Raw genomic sequence first — 20,953 nt, 5'->3', positions numbered from 1 at the left:
TGAGCAACCTGTTTTGAAGCTTTGAATTCAGTGTCAACCCTGCTTTGAGCAGAAGGTTGGATTAAAGACCTCCTAAGGCCCCTTCCAGCCTGAATGACTGCGACTCAATGTCCCCCTACAGGTTCTGTGACATGCTTTAATGGAAAAGGGTTCACAAAATTGGTGACTGCTTATATTTGGGAGCATGAAATCAATAGTTGCACCTCAGAGTTTTAAGAAGCTGTACTTTCCCAGTTCATACAGTGCAACAAACAGTCGTGCAGTTGAAAAACAGTACACAATTTCATTATGCTCACACCAGGAGCACACTGACTAAGAAATGCAGTCTCCAGGCTTAATAAATCACAACAAATATCTAAAAAAAATAATAATAATTAAGCAGTTAATTTCCAAGTGTTTAATTGAATTGGCCCAATTGTTTATTTGCATGAACGCAATCACATCTGGTTACTTCTCTTGGTAGGGAAGTAACTTTCAAATCATCAGGATGAAACACTGATGATTCTCCTGGGTCACAAACAGCAATCACTTGTCAAAAAAGCCATGAACTTCTCTACGTACCACATCAAGGTCTTGTGAAACCCTCCGCTTGCGCAGCTCTTCCATCCTCTCGCACACATCCGTGAAGCAGGTGTTGTAGTAGTCTGCATACTGCTGTGCAAGGTCATCAATGTTTCCCAGTGACCCATCCTACAGTGGAGACAAGGGAAAAAAAAAAAAAAAAAAAAAAAGAGGCTAATCAGTTTTAAAATTCTAATTTAAAAGCAACAGCACGAGCGTGAGGGAGACCCCATCCCCACAAGGCAGGCAGCACACAACTCGTGGCTACTCAGGGACAAGTGGGTCGGTCCTTGCTGCTCCCTGCACTGACAGAAACAGCAGGGACAGTGATGCCGAGCAGTGGTGTCCCCAGGCACAATCTACCTCGATTCCCTCCTGCCCACATGCATTCATATTCCAAGTGGCTCTCCCGAGCAGCTGCCCACTCGCCCCATATCCAGTCATTACGTGTTTCACCGACCTTATTTACTGGGAGTAGCCCTGCTTTCCTTGACAATGACTAACAGCACTTTCAAACGCTAAAACCTCTTGCTTATAAGCACCATCAGTCAGCCTGCAAACAATTTCAGCCAAATGAGTTTAACAGGCGAGTTTATACCACCCACAAAGACACTCTGCCAGTTGTTCTTTTAAGGTACTCTGGGGGCGGAAACAGGCTTCGCTCGGTCCCAAATGTCTGTTCTGCTAGGCAAGATTGCTACCCCATTAATAAAGTGGCTACAGCCAGGAACCTGATCGTAATCATCTGGTAATTACAGCCAGAATTCATACTTCTTGAATTATGGCTAAATAAGGGGGGAAAGAAAGGCTGGATATTTTAAGTGGCATTAGAAATCTTTCTGAACTTTGGGTATCTGTGTCAGAGAGGGCAGGGAGAGGGGGTGGACAAGGTGGATTACCAATGGGCACACACTTACATGGGGCCAAAAGATCAAATGGAGACATTCTCTCTTTTTGTCTAAATTATGTAAGTGCATATATGTTATTGTATACATATTATCTACCTTTTGAAGAATGCCTACACAAAGTATGGCTGCTGAGAGCAGAACAGGGATACACTGCGGTGTTATTTCATTGTTGCTATCTGTTAATAGATGTAACACATAAACATAAAGTTGTCTTGAATATTAAGAAAAAAATAAGCAACCGAGAAGACATTTAAAAAGAATTATGCTAATAGTACACCTAAGTTGCAATGCAAAGTGTTAACATATGAGCTAGGAGGAAATCTTTTAATTAGAAAGCACATCTTATTGAAGCTATTGCTATTTGAAAATAAATAGCCCTGTTTTCTGGGTCTGACTGTGCTGAAGAGGCAGCCCTGCTCTAATGAAGTATCACTTCCAGTTTGGAAAAAACTCTCCTATTAAGTCAGAGTGGAAGCCTATTAAACCTGAGATTCTGTGAAACACACTTTCTGCTTTCTTAAAGTACATTTCCACATGCTCAACAGGTATCTAGAACTCCCCAGAAAGCTTTGTAGAGAACTCATGTTCCCAAAATGCGGAAGGGTGTTCAGTTCCTTTAAACTACCATGTACAGTAGGGATGGAAAGCAATTTGTTGGAGCAAAATAGGTACAGAAAATATATATACATACGCACCCTCCTCTGTGAGTAACTATATATATATATATTTATTATTATTTTATTTTTAACTGTATTTCCTACCTCTCAACCTGCCAAAGATCTCAAATGGGAGATGTATAGAGTGTTACAAGATTATGTTCCTTAGTGTAAAGACACTTCTGGGAACTTCAGACTTCACAGAGCTTCAGACAAAGTCTTCCATACTGAAGTGAGCATGCAGGTTACAGGGACAAAACACCAGCATCTTTGAGAGCTCAACAGCGCTGCCCTGCCTTGTCCCTGCTCAGCAGCCACATGTCCTCTCCAGCTGCTCCCTCATCACAAGTCCTCGCTTCCCAGTAACCTGGGCAAGAAATCTGGACTCTTCACCTGTGCCACAAGCCCCACACATCTGCCTGTGCAGCTGGGCACTCTCCCAGTGGTTGTCACAGCCTTGGCTGAGCGGCGCTTGCTGATGCCCCCCACACACAGAGCTGCCTTCACAAGGTTTGCACACTCGGTAGGGATCACCAGCTCTGCTGTGCCAGGGAGGAAAACGAAGACAGAAAAAGCAGCCCACGAATGTAACCTTCATTTGGTCACTGTTGCGGGTGATACGAAAACCTGCATGGGTTTCAAAGAGATGAAACGAAATCTAATTCCCAGCCATTCCCTTGTGACAAACATTTTTCTGTAAAGGTTACAAAAAAAGTTCCTACTTCCCAGCATCTTCCCCAGCTGGACAGAGGCTGCTTATTGCTTAATAAGCTTTGCCAGTTAAGACTATAGGAGCTGGAAGTGGTAATAATAGTAGGATAAGACTGGAAACCATCATTTCATTAGAACAATATGAAAGCTGCTTCATTACTTTGTCAGCCTGTCTCCTTCCTGAACTCCGGAGACCTTTAAATTTCACGTGGTAAGCTTGCTGGGGAATAGGTGTAACTTGTGTAAGTAAAAGTTATACAACAGAGCAATTATGGATTTTATAGGTTACCGTCATGACTCTGAAATTGAGTAATACAGTCCAAACCCAAACATACCACGTTCAGCTAAAAGCTGAGCCAGCTCTACTGCGAGCAGGGCTGAGACCAGACAGGACAGAGGCCTGCCATGCACAGCAGAGCAAACAAAGCTTCGCAAATACTCATTTTTCACTGCTTTTGGTGAGGGAAGAGTGGTGCTTTTCTTCAAAGGAGGTCTCCACAGGTCCAAAGGTTTGTGACTGTCCCTAGAGTAAAACAAGCTCAACGACAGCACCCAAATTAAAGCCTGTAGGGGTGGGGTGGCCTTCCTGAATCCAAGCATATGATGGCAAACAGCAGCCTCTCGACAAGGGACAAAGGCCACCAGCCCCAGAAAGCCCAGAGAAGCCACCAGCCTGCCCGGCAGGCAGGATTTCAATGAGTCAATGCACAGGTCTCAACTTAGAGGCTATGCTTCAAATGCAGCTCGTGCCAGCTCTCCAAGGAAGACAAGTCCTGTGTGAAAGGAAGCTTAACACCCAGAACGGATGAAGGGATAGAAAGATCACAAGGTCTCGAGGACAAGAATTGATTCCTGAAGAAGACAATCACTGCAACCCTTCCATACGTTTCTGCTGGGTTGCCAGATGGAGGGCAGTTTACTTGTGGGGGCATCCAGAAAGGAAAAATAGATCCTCAAGTCAGCCCAAGTCAAATACAGCAAATATTTAACACCCAGCAGCACCTACATGTTACATACATGAAAATAATGTTATAACTTGACAGATGATTATGTATCTGATTTACACTATCTCAAGTTTTCTCCCACAGGGTGTACATTAAATGCGTGTGATTATCTCCATCATCCACCCCTAATCTTTAAGTTTGTATGCAAACTTTAGCACCCAACTTGAGAACTCATTCATCTCCCTTACAAGGCAGTGGACTTGTCTAAAGCATTTTTAAAAACTCCCCAACATAATAACATAGAACATTAAAATCATTCATAACCAATCATAATTTAACAGGATCTCAATCTGATACATAAAGAATAAAAGCCAATATTAATTTTGGTAACTTCCTTTGACTTTCTTGCCTTCATACACAAGCCAAAATCTAGAGGATTTTTAAAATAATAGAAATAACACTCAAAACTCATTTAAAGTAAGCCTTCAGTTATGTGCCACTACATCCCATTTAGACATGGACCAACCCATATTTGAAACAGTTCATGAGATCCTCATGAAAAAAGGCACAGCTTTCAGATTTATTCTTACTGACATATATGTAATTATCATATAAACCCACTGATCATCTCTGGAGGAAAAAAAATCATAAGCAACCCAAATATTCATTAAAATTCCTGAAATACTTTAATTGGTTCGTAAAAAGTTAACATGTTTTTCCTAGAACTCTGCTACTGCCTGAGAGCTTTTCAGAAATAGTCTGATAGGCAGAAAAGCAAACAACCCACTGATTTTGAAGGGGCAAACCTAAAATTAAAAATGTATAAAATACTTTAATGAAAGCAGAAGCTAGCTCAGATCCCTATTTTTGGTTGCCAAATAACGTTCCTGAATTCCCATCTTATAATGTATGCATACAACATTTTTTGGCATCATAAAACAGGGAGTAAATGATGAATTACCCTGGAATTCCCAGGGAATTAGTTCTGATATGCATGTGAATACCAAAGGAATCCACCGAGATTCGTGTTAATGGAGTGACTACAAAGGGGAGCTGGAACGATTTGACACTTATTATAAAGTTAGTATTTATCGGTCACTGCTCATCAGTTGCTTTAACGCCCTGGCAGAATCCTTTGTATTTGACATCTAAAAGTATAAAGGAGAAAAATGTTTCGCCAGAAAGCTCTGCTGGCAATAAAATTAAGCAAAAAATAATTAGTATTTTAAGAATAATAACGATAAAGGAAAAACAGTACTAGGACTTTATTACTTTGCTAGTAACAAATACGTTTCACGAACCTGTTTATGGACCAAAGTCCTTGGCACTGGCACAACATACATTCTTTCTGCACAGATTTTCACACAGAATAGTCTTAGAAAAAGCTTAAAAAAAAACCCACAGCTATTTGAATTTTTACTTCACTACCTCAGGCTCTGACACAGTATTATTACAAAGCTGCATATTCCAGCATATCCCCCTATTCTATCAGCTGTGAATGTCAGGAAAGAGGCTTGATTATCAAATACACATGCTCGCTCTTCAAAGCAGGGAGTGAAATTCATGCAGCTGAGCAAATCTCCAAAACGTAACAAAGATCCAAATGCTATGAGGCTCTTTGGTCAGCAAGACCAACTCTGGCCACTGCACAGGCATGATCTGGGAGGCCAGGAACAGGTCAGAAACCTTGAGGAAAAAATCCAACTTATTAAATGTATAAACGTACGTGGAGAGGGCACAGATGAAGATGCTCTTTTAAAAGGCTTTGCAACCATGCCCTGGCCAAGGCATGACTTTGACCTTCACAGCCCCAGCTGAGAAAAATCCATTTCCCTGCCTGAGACACAGGACTACTGTGTGGAGAGTGACTGTAAACACGAGCAGCTTATTTCTGGCACTTGGATCTTAACAGGGACGCCTACCAAAAATTTGTGGAAGACGATCATGCGTTTCAATAATACCTTTGGTTTGGATAGCTGTGAGGAGAGCAGAAATGAAAGCCAGAACGTGGGCCAGAGCAAACAGGCTTGTTTGGGGAGGAGAGGATAGGGGGAGAGGGAAGAAGGACCAGAAAAAGAAAAGCAGTGAAATGAGAACATATGTGGAAAAGAAACATATTTGTGCCTAACAAACACACTGTTTTCAACAGGACATCATCTGCACAGCACACATCCAACAAGATCTTTTGATACAGCAAGAACTAGACTACCTGGACAGCATGGGATGCTCAGGTTTCCCTGGGAGAACTCTGAACAAGACACCAGCCAGTTGTAGATGTTTTCCCCAGAGTGGGCTCACAGAAGTTGAGAAGTGTGTGCACGCTGCTCTAAGCAGCCCCAGCCTGGCAGAGCATCTCCTGCACCACAGGGTGTACCGACACACGACTTCAGGCCACTCGCGTGAGATACAGAGACTGCATTCCACATTCCTCCACCATTCTTGTTGAGAAGGCAGATTTAAATCAGACCCACACCTTTCCAAAACAGACCAGTTAGATCTGTATCCACCTCTCTGGCTAAGGCTTGCATCTGTGTTTGATACAGCAATTTGGACTCACATGAGGACTTGCATCCATGTGTGTGTGTTACCCATTTCTGACCCTCTTACCCATCCCTTGCTAGCAGTGCATTTCTGTCAGGAACAAGACTGATGTTTCACATGCTGGCTTAGCTTCAAACCAGCTGCCATTAAAAATAAACTCAACAAGCTGCTAGAGAAATGTCTCCTTCTCTTCCTAGGGCTCAGAAAGGACAATCTTCCATTCAGCAGAAGAAACAATTCCACCATCCATAAAGCGACAGGTTCAAAGTCTATCTTGACAGTCAGCAGGGTCAAAAATGTGAATGAGACAGAAGCATGAGGCCGGGGAGCCCTGCACTCGCCTTGATATTCAAGGGCAAGGCATAACACACTCAATGTAGAAGTCATGACATTTTTATATTGAGAAGAGCTATTTCAGATGATGTTGAGGGGTTGTCATGGTTCCCTTGACCCCTCTATAGCTGGACACTGCGAGAACAAAGAGAACATTGAATGCAAGACTTTCTATTAATTTTTATGGCATCTGAGCCCTGAGTCATTAAGCTATGTGGCTGTACAGATGGTTACAAAAATAGATCTAATAAAACGTGTCAAGCTCTCGGCAGCACATTTAAAACATTTCTAGACCCATTACGATAAATAGAATGCACAATGGTACCGCTTGATGTAAAAGATTTTGTAGCCATTATTTGAAATCAGTGATAGAGCCCACTGAATTCAGAGTAAAGTCTCACTAAATCCAGAAACTTTATACTGAATCACACAGCTGTGTAACCTTTTTCTATTATATACGATACCTTCTCATGTCATCACATCAAGAGAAACTCTTCCCCTTCGCAAATCTCTGCAAATAAAACACTTCTGCCACCATCAGCACCCCCTCACTTTTTACTGAAAAGCCCTAAAACTTTTCAAGATGTAACAAAGCATCTCCGTGCTCCACTTTTTTCCCCTTTGAAAGCACATTATTGGAATCCCTCTCTCTCTGGCATGCAACAAAGGAAGTCCTCTATGTAAAAAAAAATAATAAAAAATTAAAAAATATATGCTAAAGTTGTATCTATGCAAATGTACATTCCAACATGCTTAAAAAGTGGGTATTTATCACAAGCAGAACCAGCTCTTTCACATACTCATTATCTTGACACACAAGACTATATGCAAATTTCATGCATAAAAAGTTAGTTCAAAGAATCCTTAATGTCCAGCTTCCCTAATAACAGTATATTATCTTCTATCCTCCTTTCCCCAAGGTGATCCGCACTAAGCTCATCAAAATGCAACTCAAAACTCTTTGTCTACAGAGATACCTGCCAGGCCACCACTACCCATCCGGCTGGTCATCAGTCAGGCACAAGTTATCATTGCCAGCTTGTAAAGCAGGATAAGTGAACAATTCCTCAAGCCATGCAAGAGCTGTGCCTGACATCACCTCTCATTAGTTTTGTTCCCCTTATGATTACTGCCTCCTCCTTTAGCGCACCGCGTTTGCCAAGACCTTTTTCCTCACGTTGAGTGGAAAAGTGTCCCTCTGCGCACACAGCTCCAGCAGGCTTCTATCCTGACACTTGGGAGTAGAAACAAATAATAAACAGAAGGGTGCCAAGGATTAAGAAATAAGCATAGATGTGATTAAAGTACCATTAATGAGACGGAGAAGAATTTCTTGGTTCACAACCATGAAGGTTTGCATATGTTAGTGGGTGATTTCAGGTTTGAGTAGGCTACAGTCTAATGAAATGAGGATGAAAAAAAAACAAACATCTGAAGTCGATGGTGGAGTAAGTCCTCATCACAGTGAGCTGGCTATAGTATCAACTATATATCAACTGCAGTAATGACAGAGGTCTCATTAAAACCCGTATCTTTTCTTTTCATCTAGTAGTAACACAGCATGACAAAAAGCCAATTCTACGGCGGTTAGGTCTCCTATGTAACAGAGGTGTGAGCAACTTGAAATAGTAGATTGGAAAAGAACCACCATCAACAACAAAAACTAAAGGTGTTAGTTTCTTCTTTGTTTCTTCCTATCTCTGGACAACTGTGTAAGTAAGGAAGGTCAGAGAGTGGGTATTTGGCAACACGCTGAAGTTGGATGGTAGGTGCAATGAAAGCGAACTTCGGTCATTTACATCCAAGTTTTATTACAAATGCTGTAGTCCAAACTGTGATTTCTACTTTGTACCAGCATTTGCTATGAGGCGTTCCCTCATCACTAGATGTATTGGTGAAATACAATAAAACAATAAAATGTGGTAAGTAAGCCAAGAGGCACCAAAATGTTATTTAACAGTGATCCTGCTGTGGGGAATTCTGGTTTCATTTTCTACTTCAACTGTGGGGAAAAAATAAAGGGCAGAAACTGCTATAAAAGAAGGGTTTAACTGTGAACGTACTCTTAGGAGTATGCTGAGGTGTATTCAAAGGATGATCTTATTTTACGCAATTATTTTTCAACTGTTTTTGCAGTTCTGTTTGTCGCTAAGTCAAACTCCATACTCAATCGATAGCCAGAATATTAATACCATCTACTGATACACTATTTGATATTTGGTTCCTTTACAGGATTTCATCTAACCTAATCCTTTTAACCTTTAAACAAAGTATATTATCAAATCATAAAAGAGCAAGGAAAGCACTGATGAAATTTTTGAGTTTGTCAAACTCAATTGCATCAATACACGATAATAAAAATCATTACAGCACAGCATGTGATACATATTTAATACCCACGTTGGTAATTTTTAACTGAGACACAATATGCCCAGCTTCCTAACACATATATAGCTATAAGAAGCTTATACATAATCATCACTGCACTATCCAAGGCAAAAAAAAAAAAAAAAAAAAAAAAGTTTAGTAAAATAATTCTTTATCCAGTTTGGTGATTTCTAATCAGTTTCTCCCCATAAAACACAATAAATTTGTTTTGCCCAACGAAGCACTTCCAGTATTTTTTCTCCAATGCTAAGAAGCTCTCCCGATCTGTAAGCTCCATATGAAAGAAATGGTATTTTATTCTTATGCTAGGTGCTGTATAAAAAAAAAAAAAAAAAACACAAACAAACAAAACAACACAGTGACAGCAACAAATACCAACTCTGACCTTTGTTTCTCCCTACTTGTATGTCCTTCCCAGGATTGTGACAGTAAAAACAACCATCTCTACCTTAAACTTTGCTATGCTTTTCACCAGGAAATACCTTGCTCAGAAAAAGGAAAGTTCACTGAAAGAAACTTCTTATCCTTCTTCCTCTGCTTCCCCCCGCCTCTTTTCCTGGCTTCCTCAGGGCAGCATTGTTTGTTCCTTCCCCCTCTTTTCCCTGTTTCCTGGGGTCTGGGTTCCCCCCCTTCTTTTTGGGAGCTGTGCCTGAGGTCCTGCCCAGCTCTCCCCAGGGAGCACAGCATCCCTCACCCAGTGACACCCCGCGGTGCTGGCTGTGGGGACGTACTGACAAAGGAGGCAAGATCTCCATGCCCCCTCCCCAGGAGCTGCCTTCTCCGGTTTCTCACCATCTCATTGTCCAACTACTGTGATGGGACCTTCCCTCCAGCTCTGATTTCTGGGGAGCACAGGAGCAAGGCTCCTCTTCTCTCCTCACCTCTCCAATGATCTCTCGTTCTCCTGCTACCCACCAGTTTTACAGCTCATGGGATAATCCTGTTCTGCTCACCAAGGTGAGACTGGCTCTCTCCTGTTTTGGGAGTAGACGTGGGGGTTTGTCCTGGCTGCTGTGCCCGGTGGCACAACACACCGTGCACCCCAGGGACACGGCCCCCGATTCCTGCCCACAAGTGCAAAGGGCTGTTGGCTCTGGAAAAACAGACTGCCTACACTCGAGTTGCTTTCTCTGAAACTCTTCTCTTTTGATTCCTCCTGCTAGAAATTCAGCTTGTGGTCTGGAAGATGCATCCAACCCTTCTGCATGCCTGGAGACTAACCTCTCCCTCACTCCTACTGCTTCCTGGCAGGCAGCGCTTTACCAGGAAAGGAAATAACCGTACTTGAATATGGCAGAAGTCCATCTTTCCCATGTAATCTTAACAGCAGAAGAAATGGTTTCCTGCAACCTGCGCCAGCTACCCCCTGCCCCCCTAGCTGCTGAGGGAGGCCACCAGACCCGCTGCCTCCAGGGCAGCCTCCTGAGGACGAAGCCTCTGGCCAGAGCCAGGCCTAGGATACAAAAGGTCGGTGGCAAGTCAAAGATCATCCTAAAAAACCTGAAAAAGGCTGGCAAGGTGCACACACACAGTGGCACAGCAACCCCTAAGAGGGGAACCAAGCACATGGATGAACCATGCCAGCCACACGTGATCTGCTCTCCACCAAGGCCACAAGCACGATATCCAAGGTGCCACATGCATGGGGCCTGGCAAACAGCAGCCTCCTGCTGCCTCAAAGCAATCCTCCACTTCTGGGTCCTTCTTATGCAGGAGCTTCCTCGTGCTAAGGTTCTTTTTGGAGTGAATTGGGACATGAAGGATATTGTTCTGCTTGGAGATATTTTGGTTCTGAAGGAGAGGGTTTATCCCAGTTCCTGTGTGAGGCATGCATAATGACAGCCGTGTTATTTATGAGCGAATAGTGGCAATAATGAGCTTGCTTAAATAGCCAGCCCGCATTTACACAGGGAGCCAGAGGCAGAAGCCAGACTGCGATGTGGTTAACTCTGCCACTGCTCTCATTTATTTTTTGTGTGGGTCGTTCTTAGCGCACCTCCCCGGTTTTAGCTTAATAAGAGAATACACCCAAATACAGTGAAACCAGAAAGACTGACTCTGTACTGAAGCACTTTGGTGAAGCTTCAGGTTTGACTCCAGCAGGGGCATGGCACTGTCAAGGCTTATTTTTAACCACTGCAGGTAACACACAGATGAACTAAATATAAAACTGCTCATGCAACACTTCACGGTGCTGGGCTAAGGTTTTTATTGTCTTAACTAAGCGTCATGAAGTCTCTTCGGAGAGCATTTTATTTAGGAGCAGTAATGCACAATTATCAGGGGGCTTCAGTTCATTTAATTAAGCTGAATACAATTATACTCTAGTGGGTCTTAAAAATGCAAGAATCTATTTAAATATTATTTAGATGCGTATCTTTTAACTACCGCAGACTGCACAGGGCTTCCTGTTTATATCAATTAGGGATATCAACCTAGCAGTAAAGACTCTCTCTCTTGTCAGTGTATAATCCTTTCTGCTCTGGGATCTGGTATTTTATTTGTTCATTCCCCTTTAGCTGTGTACAGTGAAGATGGGCTTTTCGCATTCCTGTGCGCCCATATTGCTTCATCGTCGCCAAAGCGCTTCCTAATTAGGCTAAATAGACCTCTTATCCAAATAAAAGAGGTATTTCTGCTTACCTACAAAGCAAATTCTACTGAGTCTGGGTTCGAATAACTGTGTGGCTGCCACATCTCCCAGGTGTCTCAAGCACGTGCTTTTCTGAAGGGGCAACATGCAATTCACTGCTTAAAGGAGCCCCCCAGCAGTGTGCTACATGCTTGCTTCAACCAAGTGCTTAAGCCCATGGTGCTGCCTATCCAGTAATGCCTCCCACTGATAACATGTATTGCTTTTATTGGAGACTGAATGCAATTATTCAAGTGTTGCACATCATATTTTATCGTTCAGTTCAGGGTGCATCTCTGTGAACAGCCGCGCGTGGTAAAGGAGATGCTAAAAATCAGACGCTGGCAGAACCCCAATGTCAATAAGGCGCGTGGAAAGTCATGTGTCTCTACATAACCCAGTAGTTTGTTCTGATTGACCCAAGGCCCCGAGCCACAAGTTGAAAGACAGCAACTGTAGATAAAGACACTTGGACTTGGCGGGTAAACTAAGTTCTTACTTGAACAACTTCTCTATGCAACACAACCCCAACATCAAAAGAACATCCCCCCTACAAACCATTTGTCAGGAAAGGTGTCATGCAGAAGAAAAACATCTCACCTAATTGTAAAAGCGACTGTAAAGTGAGAAAGCCTCAGTTGGATGAGTTCCCTCACAGGTTCTGCTTCTGAGATGAAAGAGCCTGCAGTCTCAAGGAACACCAAGCCGTGAACCCAGCAAGCGTGGCAGAACAAGCTGTGTACCTCGGCCTGTCTGAAGCACCGCAAGAACCGCAGGGAGCTCTCCAAGCAAAAGGAAGGCGTTACACTACTTGCCACAGCGCGCACCATTATCAGCTCCGAAACAAAGGATGCATAGTACATCAGCTGCCTCATGCATAAAGGATTGGGGCTTGAAGGGAAGCAGATTTTGCTGTAAGACTCTCTCGAGGCAAAAGGAGAATCACATGTGGAGATCTCTTTGCAACCTTTAGAGGTACAACCCTACCCATAAGGGCTGGCTGGGAATGAGTTACACATGTACAGGAAAGCTGGGCATTCGGCTGTGTCCAGCCAAACAGTAAACCACTCTCTCACCCTCAGCCTGTTTCAGCTAGCCAGCCCTCTGCTACAAATCATCCCCCTGAAGCATCTGCTGGAAATACCTGCCTGGTGTTATCCCACATGACTCAGTGGTCATTAGCAGCTACCCACCTATACCCTACACACGTCTTTAAGCAAAAACAAAACAAGGTGCAACCAAATGGACACAAAGGCTTACTTTGCCCTCTGATATCCCTACCCAACACCTGAAACAAGCCCTGTCACTTCTGAGCTGGCCCCAAAACTCCGTTACCAGCCCCCCACGTGCTCCCTGCCGGCCTGCGTGGTCCCGTCAGCACCGGGCCTCCCCGGGCCGGCTGCGTGCTGACCTTCCTCCCCCGAGTCCTGGCGCACCCTCTGCTCCTTTCCTCTCACAGATGCTGCAACTCTTCCTTCCGCACGATCTTCCCAAACCCCTCTTCCCAGCAGTTGCAAGTGACGCTTCTTGGCTGGGACCTACTTTTCACTTTTCTAGCCAGAGAAATAGAGTTTCAGTACTGCACCTCTATCGTTTGCCATCCGCCATCTTCTCTTTACGTTGGAGGTATTTGCCTAAGTGAGGTGGGAGTCATCTGGAGAACAAAACAACAAAAAAAAAAAACCACCCACATTGTTGCCTTTTTTTTTTTTTTTTTTTTGAACTGCTCAAAACATGAGCCCCAGAGAGCAACAGCTCTGCCCAAGAAAGGCAGGATGGCCAGAGATCTAACGCACTCCCCCTCACCTTTTCCATGCAGTTTACAACATAAATAGCTATCCGCAAGCACTGTGAAGTAGCTGTAATTAGGTTTGGCAGATGGGGGAAAAAAGAATTTGTAGAACCTTTTGTATTATAAGTACATTTGAGATGAGGATTAAAAACCACAATTAACTTGGCAAGGACTACTTGAAGAAAGTAGCATTCTGTCAGAGAGGAAAATCAGCAGTCAGGACTTCCAACTCTTCCTTTTGTTTCAACTTTGGTAATTAGGAACCCGACCTCTAAAGCGAACAAACCCGGTGAGACTCGTCATGGTTGAGTCTGCAACAAGGATATGCAGAAGCATCCCTCCCCATTCTCATTTCTGCATGAACTCACACACACCATATGTGGTATGAAGCAATTCTTCATCACCACGCCAATATTTTGATTAAGTCCTTGACCTTATGTTCCTAGTTAACTTCCTGAGTTTAGATAGATACCATACAAAGCTTAGGTTTTACAAACTTTACCCATCTGCACGTATATGCTCACTTCCAGACATAAAACCTAAACAATACACTGCTGGATTTGCGCTGAGCAAGAAATAACACATTGACATAACATGACATACCCCAATTTCTCCTCAATATGTTACACAACAGACCATAGCACCACAGCGGAGTGGGATGACACAGGATTAGACTCCATTTCATGCCTCACTGCAGAGCACTCAGGTAGCAGTAATTAAAGAGGAGAGCAGACCTTTTAAAGAATGACAACCATTTTGTACTACCTACAGCTGAGCAATCTCCACTGATGAAGCAAGAAATAAAGAGACCTTACTGCAAACCTCTCCAAAGAATGAATAGGGCACAACGTCACAAACAACAAAAAACCCCGCGTCTTTCAACCTTTATTTGCATGCTGCACAGCAAGCAATGTAGAACATTACAAGCTGAAACACAGATAAATTTGGGTAATTAAGAAGAGATACCAGGAACTGTTATTTTTCTCTACAACAAAAACAAGACCTTAGAGAAACTTTGGAGAAGTACGGTATGTAAAAACACAGAAAAACGTCCAAAGAATTTGCCACGTTGTGGAGATTCCCAAAGCGCCAGCAGGGAAACTTCCTTTACTCAGCCATTTTTCTGCAGTGGAATGAAAACAGACATAAGGAAACACATTCAGAGGGGCAAGAGAAAGCCACCTGCTATTGCAGCTTAACTGGTGTTGCAGCCTCATAGGCACGTGGTGCTGTCAACACTTCTCAAGGGGTGACAATGGACAGCTTAGTGGTGGCATGCACTTGGTGGTGACCAAGGTCCTCTTAGATGGCAAGGCCTGACACTCAGCATAATTAAGAAACACAACCCAAAGCACCTTTCTAGAAAAGAAATCTGACCAACTGCAGATATTGGCACTAAGTGTTGAAACTAGCCCATCCGTATGCCAGAGAGACAGCAAAAGGAAAATACCTGTGCTCCAAGCAGCATCTCCCTTACTGCCGAGGTGATGCTGCTCCCTCATTTAATAACACAGAACCCACCTGGCAGCAGCAACATGTCCCAGGTACTGTTTACACCCTAGACAAACAGGCTGTAGCCTCCAGCCCATGTACGCTGATACAGATTTCTCCAACCTCCTGTGGAAATCCTTTGTCCCTAATTTCTCTATAAAACACAACATATTCCCACAAAACATTCTAAAGCAGAGGTTTTGAAGTGCAAACACGCAGTCATCTTGAAGTTGGAAACCCGAAGACAGAAGTCCCGACTGACATGCAACGTGCAGTCTGCCCCCACCCTTTTCCTGTTAGACAATGGTTATTTACAGACTCTGAGGTGGGAAAGATGACAGATAATGGAGTGGAAGTCAGAGCCTGCGAGTTGTGATGCATATTACATCTGGATACAGTTACACACGTGTATAAAACTATTGTTATTTTCAACCTCACGAAGCATACTTTTTGGCTTAAATGCAAAATATTTGTTGTCGGCTTTCAGAGCTACAGGGTTAAGCTAGCCAACCACTGAAAGCACCAAAACCACAAGTACTATCAACTGTTCAGTGTAGCTGAAGACTAGGCTTAAGTGTATGTAATGATAATGATAACGATATGAAATCAATCTAATAAGGAGAGTAAAAATGATAGTGATGAGCTTCAATCTAGCAGTAGAAAATAAGTGTATCCAGTTTGCTTTCCATCCCTAGGATAGTAGTAACAATTTCTGGTGTAAAGAACCCCTTTGGCTCAGTCTGGACACACAGGAAGCTCCACCTGTGAGACTGCAAGCACAAAATCCTAAGAGAATGGATGTGTTCAGAACTGTAACAGATATGGACACATGGAGACAACTAATACAGGTAAATCACGATTCCAAAGATCTCCCCAACTCTAAGTCCATAAATGCCACAGATTCTGTATCACTGTTAAAAAAGTATACCATGACTGGTAAGATACAATGGCAAGCAGAATTCCTCAAAAGCCTAAACCACATTTTCCTGAGGTAGGACACAATCAGCCCTAATATGCGTTTCCACCAAAGCTCCAGCTGTGGATGTACACTCTGCAAACTTGCAGTGCGGTTCCACTGAGCTCTCATGACAAGTGCTCTCAAATCCATTTTTCCTCCACTGTGTTAGGCCAAGCATGCAGGGGAAAAGAGAGCCAGCTCTGCACTGAGGAGTCAGCTTGATGCTGGAAGAACCATGGGGCTCAACTTGCTTGAACTTGCGATGAAGTGAAGTTGTTTCTCTCCTTTCTTGTTCAAAACCCACGAGCCATGCTCAGTTTCAGTGTAAATAAACTTTTGTGCCTTAGGCTTGCAAAGTTTTTATGTAAACAGTGCAGAAATTAGACCCTTTATCTGTGGTGCCTTTTTGTCTTTTGTTTCATACCCACTGTACCACCCAAAGCACCTCCAGTTGCAAACAAGGTTAGGAACACCCAGCACCAAGGGACTGCTCAGGTGCTCTCGATTCAGTACTGCAAGAAGCACGCTGATGTTTTCATTGTCATCTGTTGACTCCTGTCATGACCACTGCAAAGCTTTCAAAGTACGGCTTTTATTGCTACATTAAATAGTTACCTAATCTCCTTTACACACACTCCACCACACTGAGGATACACTGAAGGTAGAGAGTACTGCGATATAAAATTTTAGCATGCTGTTACCAGACTAAAACACATGATATATCATCGTAAATACAATGACAATAACAAAAAAGAAAAGGACATATTTATGCTCCTGATAATTGTATTACCATACTTCTATGAGTGCATCTACCGATGCACATGAGGAGGGCTTGTTTTTCATCTTAATTTTTTTCATCTGGAGGCCTGATCACGTAAACTGTTCTCAATAGCATATCCCTATGTTCATACAGGGCCATGGGGAAGTAAAATCAGCAAAATCCAATGAGCCTGTAGCCCAGCTGACCTGAAACAGCACTCCAACCAGATTGCACTTGGTGTGACACGGATGTCAGGAACCTGTTCTCCCATTTATTGAATTACGCTTAGTAAAGAAGCCTGAAAACGTGATTTAGAAATCATCGTTGTATTATATTCTTAAGCTTGTCCACCTAATTTTCCGGTTAAGCCCTGCTTAAAACTGTTTTTCAGACAGGTTACACAATCCCTGCTCTCAATTTCACACCCTTCGTAGGAAACACGCCTCTGAAAGTAGCACGTAGCTCGGAAAGCCTTACCCTGCTGCCCTAGGAACCTAAACCACCGCGCGTGTCATTACGCATATCTCGGTTCAAGTAGCAAGAGTCCACTATAACCTCGCGTTTCAAAGCCTGGAAGCAGACGAGAAAGCTCTGCTGCTGCTGTCGTAAGCACTAAAGATCCTCCACTTGACTCCAGAAGACCGAAGCATGCCCACACCTGGCCCGCATCCCAGCTGCTGGATGGCGGCGGGTGCGGCTCTTCTTGCTTCAAGTTTACCCATTCGTCATGTTGTAAGCTTGTGCTGAGGACTCCCGGGTCTGAATGTGTTTCAGGAAACTGTGCTGTGATTTTTTTCCTGCCAGACAGTTAAGTCTTTTGAAGACAGTAATAACTAAAAGCCCTCCATGTCTGTCTCTCTATCTCATCACACACATCTTCTCTAACGGAGAACACACTTTTCTAGAAGAAAGTTAATTTTTATAGATTTGCACCAGTTCCTTCTCTTTGTTCATTTCCTCACGAAATGCTTGGAATCCAAATTCTTGCAAAGCAACCTGACATTTGCACCATCACAGGCTCTGCCATCTCCTCCTCCCACAGCCAACAATGGACACTGACAAAGCTGCAGGTTCATTAGTCAAGGTCCAGGCCATGCAATCACAAAGCAGAAAATTATCAGCAGCACTTCATGTTAAAAGAGGTATTGTTACCAATTGTTTTGCTGGGTCATTAGAAAGCAATTCTCATTCATCCTGTGTTACTGAACCTACCAAAGCCTGAGCACAAAGCGTGTTCACCAACCCTTAATACCCTAATGATGGGCAAAGTGGAAATGAAGAAAGCCTGTGCTGTTGCATGAAGGAAAAACTATAGAGGAGACCCAGCTAAAAGCAGAGACTACATATGATTGGGGGATTTCCACATACGATTTCTATTTTCCCCATCAACTTTTACATTTTCCTGTTGTTTAGACTATGCCAGTTTTTCATATCCACAAAAGGAAGCATCATTAATGTCAACATGGTATGCCATTGCTCTTAGCATTGACACAACAAGCTTGGTTCATTGACTTTCAACATGTAAAAATTCAGAGGGGAAAACAAAAAGTATTTCAAAAACACTAATAATGGAGCCCGTATTCACAGCAAACCAACAACACATAGAAACAACAAAATAGAAAATTTGTCTCAAGGTTCCAATTTACCTTTAAATTAAAGTTACTTTCTATTAAACAGCAGCTCTCAGCAGAAAAAGAGATGTAAAAACCCTACCTACCTCTTTCTCTGTAATTCAAAGGCCAGGGAAACCCTGAGTTTGCCTTCAAGAAAGAACGTAGAGGGCACCAGACCCACAAACTCTTATCAGTCCCGTTTAGGGTCTTGTGGAGACTGCACTGCCTGCTGGAGACATCTGTGTTATGTGACCTGGCATGTGAGAAAAACCCTGGACCAAAGGTTATCTCTGTGAGCTGTCTTTTTTCATAACGGGATTAGCGGGGCTAGGTGTAACATTTTGTGGAGACAAGAGGGAAAGGAAATGCAACAGGTTATGTCTGAAGAATAAAGCTAAACACCTAAACTGAAAGTCAATCTCCATTTGGATCCCTTTATCTGAAGGGATACCACTCTGTGGTTTTGTAAACCAGAAGATATGAAAGGTACCAGTCTACAGAGCAGGGGTTAAGCCTACTGGGCTTTATCCTTACTCTTGCAACTGGGACGCACTTTAAAAACACACCCCAAAGTATCAGAAATCCTTTGAATTAGAATGTCTCCAAGTGCTTCCCGAGCCAGTGAAGCAGCACCACAGCCATTCTGCAGACCCCATAAAAGTTGGGTATACCCCTCCTCCAAATGCACACCCTACCGGAGCCAGGACCTGGCTGCCTGCCCACACCAAGTGCCTATGGCTGAGGCCAAAGCAGCCTCTGGGCGCCAAGCAGACATCAAAGAAGGGGAGGCACTTGAATGAGGTGCTGGGAGGGTGACGGAGGGACAAGATTTCTGCTGCAGGTCATGGCAAACTACTGGCAGCTTCAGGAAGAGCAGTCCTGGGAGGAACCCGCAGCTGGCACGAGCTGCCGCTATGCCTCTGGCTGCTGCTATCAGCCAGGATCTGCTTCCCCCATCTCCACGTAGCCTGGCTTCCTACCAATACTTCTCCCTGAAGTATGCTAGCCAGTACGCAATTACACGTTATCACTGGGGTATTATCAGCTGGCGTCTTTCTTTCAGTTTGTTTCTTTATTACTTTGATAAGAAATCCAAATAGCCACTGAAACACAGAGAGCAGGGTAGATCATATATATGTAAATATTACAGCTCCCCGGACAAGCAAAGGGGAGCCTTATTGTCCTCAAAGCAGATACTGTGTTCTCTTCAGCTAACAACAGTCGGTAGGGAAGCACTGGTTGTCTCTTGGCATGGTAACTGCAAAATATTATGGAAAGATAAAATTATCTTCTTCAGATCTTATAATGGATTCAATAGTTGGAAATCTGAAACCAGCTACTGCTTTGGAATGAAATTCCAGGAAGACTTCTAACTCATCGTGTCTCTTGCAAGTTCCTCTGTATCTTCTTCAGGTTGTCACACGAAGACAAAAGCTCCTCACATGAAAAAGTCTTCTTCAGCGAAGTCCCTGTTCCATCAAAACTGACCAGAGTTTTGCCAGTGATTTCATTAATGTCAGAATTACACCCAGATACCTGCTCCAGCTATGGAGCGAAAAACAACGCATTGGCATAAAAGACACCACAGGGTCTTCTACATACAAAGGTCAACAGGCCAAGTTTTGAAAGGCCACCTTTAAAAGAACACAATTATTGATTTTCACTTCATACGGCAACTTGTTTTCAGATCCACATACAAACCTCCAGTCCCCGCTAGTGGAGAGTTTGCTGTTACCTCATAAATACCCGATTCCATGCACTGCATACCTCGAAAAAAATATCCTTTTCATGGTGCTGAATTTCAGGGATGCAGAGAATTCCTACGCTATTGCTCACAATCCACGTACTGGAAGCTCAAAACCTTACTATCCTTCAACCAGCCACTGCTGCTCTGAGACGCTGCAAATTGCAATTAACCAGTACATTCCGTCACCAGTTTGCTACAAACTAAGCAAGAGCTTTTAAGTCTAATTGTGTTATCTAGTAAGCTCCATTAACAGTACAAATAGCTTTGAGGCACTTATACCACAGCTGCAAGTATGGAATATTTCATTAGAATAAGCGCAAAAGGGAAAAGTCGCATTTACTTCGGCGAAATCCCAGTACAGCTGCAAATACACTCGATATTTGTCAAGTATAGAGAGAGTTATTAAGCGACTTCAAAGTCCTTAAAATATGCTGCTTACCAGCAGCACTTGACAAGTATTTGCTTCCCCTCCGGACCTGGAATCTGCCATCACAGGTTCCTGCTAATAAGGTCCTATCTGAAGCTACCTAAATGAAATGCACACAAACAACAAAATATATGCATTGGCCTGAGCGAGGGGGGCTCAGCTTGCACTTCAAGTAACTGCTGTGCACAGCATCGCCTCCCAAACCTATGCCCTGAGGAGGTCCCACCGCGCTCTGCTCATTTACCTGGGCACGTCCAGTGGGCTTCCAAAAAGGGCAGTGGGATGAAGGGGACACCCTTCCTCCTCCCCATCACAGCAGTTCCTCAGCAGGAGGGAGGCAGACCCAGGCATTTCATCACCTTTATGAGGAACACCTCTTGCATCACAAGGACAGCGAAGCTGTCACCGGGCCAACCTGCTGCCATAGCGCCACAACAATTTCTGGGTTTATGGAGCTGTTCCCAGTGAGCCCCTCCAGTGGCTACAGCTGT

General features: G+C 43.4%; 1 protein-coding gene across 10 annotated transcripts in view; it reads right to left on the bottom strand.

Moving 5' to 3' along the window:
• LOC311433415 (SAM and SH3 domain-containing protein 1-like) overlaps positions 1-20,953 on the bottom strand; it is a 547,080-nt gene that overhangs the window by 98,622 nt on the left and 427,505 nt on the right. For all 10 annotated transcript variants that reach the window (XM_084512503.1, XM_084512505.1, XM_084512508.1 and 7 more), the window contains one exon: positions 562-690. In XM_084512503.1, coding sequence (XP_084368629.1) covers positions 562-690 — 129 coding nt within the window. The remainder of the gene's footprint in view (positions 1-561; positions 691-20,953) is intronic.

This window comes from Aythya ferina (genome assembly GCF_964211825.1).
Source record: "Aythya ferina genome assembly, chromosome: 3".
Lineage (NCBI taxonomy): Eukaryota > Metazoa > Chordata > Aves > Anseriformes > Anatidae > Aythya > Aythya ferina.
This window is presented reverse-complemented; position numbering and strand designations above follow the sequence as displayed.